Here is a 6,185-nt window from a genome sequence, read left to right on the forward strand (position 1 = left end):
CTTGTGTTGTGCTGTTAGCAGAAGGTCTCCACACTGTCACCGGGAACACTAGGTCTGCCGTAAACAAACAGGCATTGTACCCACAAAAACCTGCTCTGATTCCATCCCCGTGAGGGGCGCTGAGAGGAGCAGGTCTCATCCTGCAGCCTTCATGGGAGTCTCCATGGAGTGGACCAGGCATGGGCCAGCCCAGGAAGGGCTGACCACGAAACACTTTTCAAGGCTTACCTGTTTATTTGTTCTACAAATACTCACTGGGTGCCTGCTGCCGGCAGACAGTGTCTGGGTCCTGGGGGGCAGGGAGCAGAGCAGTGCCCTTCGGGTGGGCAGAAAAGAAAAGTAGGAAGCAGCGTGGCGGGGGTTGGCGAGGTGTGTGGATGAGATACAGTGGGGAAGGGGGCCCAGCTGCAGCGCGAGGGCGCTGGCCCGCCACCGGGGTCACGCTGGCTGGGCCCGCAGCTCCAGCACCGGCAGCACTTCGTGGAGAGCGACGAGATGTACTCCGTGCAGGACCTGCTGGACGCGCGCACGGGCCGCCTGGGCTGCTCGCTGGCGGACACCCACACGCTGTTCGCCAAGCACATCAAGCTGGACTGCGAGGTGGGCCCCCCCGCGGGCCAGGTGGGGAGGGCGGGAGGGGGGCTCTGGTGGACGTGCCCCCCACCCTGGGAGCGGGCACTGACCATCCCGCCTCGCCGCCAGCGGTGCCAGGCCAAGGGCTTTGTGTGTGAGCTCTGCAGAGAGGGTGACGTGCTCTTCCCCTTCGACAGTCACACGTCGGTGTGCGCCGACTGCTCCGCCGTCTTCCACAGGTCGGTGCTTGAGACCCTGACCCCCGACCCCTACGCTGACCCCCAACCCTCTCCGATAGACACGGGGAGAGGGAGGGAGGGAGACACTGGGGCTTGATCTTCGCCACCAGGTTTCAGATCTCTTTCCCTTGATCCTGAGATGTGGACTTAGACCCTGATGGTGAGACTCAGCTGAAGTTCCGCTGGGAAGAAGCCCCCGTGGGCTGGGGAGGGGTGCGCAGCCCAGACCCCGCGGGTGCGCACGTATCCGGCTGGCTTCCCTCCTCCACCGGGACTGAGGTTTAGCTGAGGCCAGGGCTTCCTAAACTTCTTAGCTCGTGTGATTTTTTTTCAAACGTTCCCTAGACCACAAGAAATACCTAACATTTTTGTGTATTAAGTACTTAGGTTCAAACAACTTAAGCATTTATGTCCTAAAGACTTGTGGATGTTTGGAAGAAAGATATTTGAATTCGTCAAGCACAGTTACCAATAGGCGTGCGCCTGCTGGGTCCACACAGCTTCTCACACTGGGCTCAGATGGGACCCCGCCACCCGTTTCAGTCCACACTGGTTTTTCCTGGCACTTGGTGTTCCTCAGAGCCACCGCCGACCTCATAGGTCTGCAGAGCTGGGATTGCGGTTGCAGTGACTGTAGCAGAAGCTGTTGTTAAAACCGTGAGCTCCCTCGAGCTAGCAGTTTGCATGGTGTCTGTCCTGTCAAATACCGCTACGCCCCCTTCAAACATTTAAACTGCCGTGGGGACCGTGTGCACCTCCACAGAGCCCTGAGTGGAGGCTCTGCACGGCAGTGGGGACAGGTCGGGGGTCACTGAGCTCTGAGCAGAACCCTCCCTGTCACAGGGCCACAGGCAATAGGTGAGGAGCCGTTAGGAAGGGCCCGCACACAGGGACAGGACAGCAGGCCTGGCAGGCACACCTGGGTGCATCCTTCTGCACTGACCCTCTGGGAGAAACTCTGCTTCAGTTTCCCCGTCCGTCTGGGGGGATACTGGGACCTGACTTAAGGAGCTTGTGAAGACTTGGTGGTAGATGTCTACGTGCAGGGAGCCATGCCCCTTCCCGGGCTGACCCTGTCTCCCTGCCCCCAGGGACTGCTACTACGACAATTCCACCACGTGCCCTAGGTGTGCCCGCCTTACCTTGCGGAAGCAGTCACTCTTCCAGGAGCCTGGTCCAGACGTGGACGCCTAGAGCAACGGAACCCCTCGTGGGCCTGTCTGGGGCCCGCCCTGCCGGTCGTTGCCGAAGTCAAGGTGTTTTCTTGTGCTCTGGAGACCCTAGGCTACAGCCCCTGGACCTCTCCTCAGCACCTCGGGGACGATGGTAAGCTCTGGGGGATGACTCGCCTCGTGGGGCATCACAAGGACCATCATCCCCTAGCGCTTACCGGGACTTGGGGCAGCCACGCCTGGCTGTTTTCCGGCTGCTGTGTGGGCCAGGATGTGCACCCCCTCCCCGAACTGCAGAGCTTTAAGGGGAGGGGAGTGGGAGAGGGATTCTTCTCATCTCCCCTTGGCCAAGAGCCCCCCACACCCTTGGGACCAAGGCTGCTGGGCCTGGGCCACCCTGGAAATCCTGGAGGGCTTCCGGGGAGTGGCCGACAAGACTGAGGATGCCAGCTGCACACACTCAGCCTTGGCCTGAGTTTTATCTGCGGTGGATGGTTTGGGTTCTACGTGGAGGCTCCCTCCGCCAGCCCCTTGTCTCTCTGGGGACCTCTGGTTGTCCCTGGCTGGGGCTGTTCATAACTATCTCCCAAGGGCCCTGCCCCTGCCTCCCACCAGGGTTCTCTCTCTGGGTCCTCCTCTGGCGGGCCAGTCCAAGGGTTGGTTACTGGCTTTTTCTACACAACGTGGAAGGAAGGGGCCATCTAGCTGTCACCGCTGGGTGGACTGGCCGCCGCTCCGCTCCTGCCTTGGCCCAGCCCAGCTTACCCTGGTGTTCCAAGCTGGGGGGCTGGGGGTCCCACCCAGAGAGGCTGCCCTGCTTCCAGGTGTGGAGCAGGGACCGTGCCCCCGGGGGAGGTCAGGGTTAGGTGAGAGGGCTGGTGACAGTAGGCCTGGGACCCAGTGTGCCGAGGAGCCGCGTCCTGCCACCACGGTGCCTGCCTGCGGAGGCCTCGGACACTCCGACCGGGGGCCTTCTGTTTGGGGGCCTGAGGTCTTTGCTCCAGCAGAGGGAGCCCGGGATGCAGGACTGACCCCCCAGCTATCCAGCGGGGGAGCTGCGTTTGCTGGGACCCTTGGGAGACCCTGCCGTCCAGGGGAAGGCCCGTGGGAGGAGGACGTCTCAGGACACGGCTGCGCAGTTCTGCCCTCCTCCCTGCCCTGGAGTGTGCTGACTATTGACGCACAGGTGGGCGGTGGGCAGGGGGCACAGCCACCGGGGCGTCCATCACCTTTGGGAAGCTCGAGCAGAGGCTCGGCCAGCAGAAAGGAAAGGCCAGCCTAGTTAGCTGGTGGGCCGACGTGGGCGGTGGGTCAAGACAGCGCCACCCCCTCCTCACCCCGCTGCACCCCAGGGAAGCCCTGTCCGGTGGCTTTAGGCGATCCCCTCCTTCTGTGCTGAGCACAGTGGGAGGCTGGCCCCCATCGGGACCCCTTTCTTCTCGGGGTTGAGCGGGGGTTAAAGGCTAAGTGCCCTCTTCCTACACCCCAGACCTGCACACGTCTCACCGCAGCATCGCATTTCTGTCATAAGGATGTTGGCTGTCCCCGAATTTACCGCGTCATCAGCAGGCTATTCCAGCTACTATCACTGTGTCCACAAGAAACGTTAGTAGCTGCCATTTGTTGGGCAAAGTTGGCTCTTTTTTTTTTTTTTTTAAAAACTACCCCCATTACCTCTGCCCCATCTGCCCCTTCTGGATGACAAATTCTTTAAGCAGAATCGTGTGTGGGTCTTTCTGGGTCCAGCTCATGGCAGCAAGAACCCACCAAGGAACCAGTGAGCACGGGCAGGCCCTCCCAGGAGAGCTGTGTAATGGGCTGCAACCCGTCTCACTAAATCTGTGTTCTCCAGACCGTGGTGTGTGCACTGAACTGGGGACAGGGCAGGGTTTGCTTGACATATGAATCAAACACCGGTTTAGCCACAGCCCACAGCCCTCCCCATCCAGCGGGGTCGTCGTCTGTAATCTGGGCATCGTGCCTAGGCCTCAGTGTGCTGACCCCTCTAAGAGGCACTAAAACACATCCCTGGTGGGGCTGTTTGGGTGCCAGGAAGCGCCGGGCACAGCCTGGCACACGGAGAATGCTCAGTGAGTAGAAGCTACGTCTTCTCTGCATAACCCTCCCGGTGGAAAGACTGTCTTCGTTAACGCACTGTGAGTAGTGCAGGCTCCAGGTCCAGCTCCTGGGAGCCTCTCGCGTCTTCACAAGCTGGACCCACTGACGGGGCCCTTGGACTTCAGGAGAACCCTACACCCCCTCCCAAATTACATTCAAACCTCTGTGTATGTACATTGCTCTAGAGATACGAGCCCTGGTTTTGACCAGGATCTCAGAGAAAACATCAGGAATGGGCTTGAGAAGGTGCCTTTATCCAGCTACATCCAGACAGGCTGGTACACAGCAGCCCTATGGCCGAGGAGACCTGAGAGCTCGATGGGGGCACAGGCAGAGGGTGGGGGAAAGGCGTGTGAGGGGTCCGTGGGCCTGGTGCTGGCACCCCCAGCTTCAAACAGGTAAGGCTGCACGTGGGCATCACAGGACGCGGCCTCCACCCACCCCCTTCAGGTATAAGAGTACTTCCTTTTAACCTTTTAATTTTGACAAATTTAGGTTTACAGAAGTGTTGCAGAAACACTCCCAGGTACTCATCTCCTGGATTCCATAAATGTTAACATCTTGCCCCATTTGCTTCATCCTTTGTCCACGCTCTTGTGAACCGTGTGGCAGTTAAGGTGCCCCTTTGCCTCTAAGTAACTCGTGTGTTACTCCCAAACAAGGACGCTGCCTTCCACGGCTGCGGTGTGGTCATAACATCAGGAAGTTGACATTGATTTGGGACCATAAAACCTACAACAAATCGTATTCAGATTTTGCCATTCAGTTGCCATGTCGTTTTAGCTTTTAATCTGGAAGGGTTCATGACACTGACATTGAAAAGCACAGGCTAGGGACGTCCCTGGTGGCGCAGTGGTTAAGAATCTGCCTGCCAATGCAGGGGACATGGGTTTGAGCCCTGGTCCGGGAAGATCCCACATGCTGCGGAGCAACGAAGCCCATGCGCCACAACTACTGAGCCTGTGCTCTAGAGCCCGCGAGCCACAAGTACTGAGCCTGCGAGCCACAACTGCTGCTACTGTGGCAGCACAACAACTGAAGCCTGTGTGCCTAGAGCCCCTGCTCTGCAACAAGAGAAGCCACCGCATTGAGAAGCCCGCGCGCCGCAAGGAAGAGGAGCCCCCGCTCACCACAACTAGAGAAAGCCCACGTGCAGCGATGAAGACCCAACGCGGCCAAATAAATTAACTAAAAAAAAAAAAAGGAAAAGCACAGGCTAATTATTCTGAAGACTTTCCTTCAGTGTGGGTTTTTCTGATTGGATTTGGGCTTTGCACTTTTGGTGGGATTTTCACAGAAGTGATGCTGTGTCTGTAGTGTGTCATCTGTCCTACTCCTGGAGATGCTTTGGTCCCCCTGTCTCCTGTGTCCTTTTGACATGTTCCTGGCATTCTTTAGGCATTTGCTTCCTTTCCAGCGTAGCAAGGTATTCCAGGCTTATTCTGTAATTTCCCCAGTCCCAGCCCTGGAACCAGTCATGTTTCTGAGGAGCCCCAGAACCTTCTGCTGGAGCATGGCACTCAGGAAACAAGATGTGGTTGTTGGTTACACTCATGGCTGGGGTAGGAAATAGTAGCGCATGTCCATTTCCTTATTGGTCTATAAACATATTAAAAACCATGAGTTTACACTGATACTTCCAATTTCAAAACAACACAAGAGTCATTCTTCCCCTTTTTCGTATTTGCAATTCCCTTGCTTGACAGTGAGACACCCGGCTCCATTATCCATAATATACTTATTTGCTCAATCCTAGAGTACACACAAAGCACCTTCGGTATTGCTCACCTATGCTGGTGAAAAACAAGGCTAGTAACAAGCGTTTAATATTTGTTTAGATTCTATTTTGTCTCTAGTCTGAGGGCATACAGTCAAAATAAGGTGTTTAAAATTTACTTGGGTGTTTCTCCCCCTTCGTTGTGGATACGCAATTCACGTGCAACACAGTTCCGTTCGTATACTCCAGTTTTATTTCCCTACCCTTGTTTACTTTTGTTTGTGCAATATGGTAACATGGTTCCCCAATCAGAACTTCCCAAAAGGTACAACAGTTACATCCCCCCCCCCCCCCCCCCCCCCCCCC

At 56.9% G+C, this 6,185-nt stretch overlaps 1 protein-coding gene across 1 annotated transcript in view; it reads left to right on the plus strand.

Moving 5' to 3' along the window:
• The window catches only part of DEF8 (differentially expressed in FDCP 8 homolog), a 16,310-nt gene extending 12,606 nt beyond the window's left edge, over positions 1-3,704 (plus strand). Inside the window, exons 10-12 of the mRNA XM_024735641.1 lie at positions 460-600; positions 703-812; positions 1,904-3,704. Coding sequence (XP_024591409.1) covers positions 460-600; positions 703-812; positions 1,904-2,006 — 354 coding nt within the window. The 3' untranslated portion in view covers positions 2,007-3,704. The remainder of the gene's footprint in view (positions 1-459; positions 601-702; positions 813-1,903) is intronic.
• The last annotated feature ends 2,481 nt before the right edge of the window (positions 3,705-6,185 follow it).

The sequence above is a fragment of the Neophocaena asiaeorientalis genome, unplaced genomic scaffold (genome assembly GCF_003031525.2).
Source record: "Neophocaena asiaeorientalis asiaeorientalis breed wild unplaced genomic scaffold, Neophocaena_asiaeorientalis_V1.1 scaffold40, whole genome shotgun sequence".
Taxonomy (NCBI): domain Eukaryota; kingdom Metazoa; phylum Chordata; class Mammalia; order Artiodactyla; family Phocoenidae; genus Neophocaena; species Neophocaena asiaeorientalis.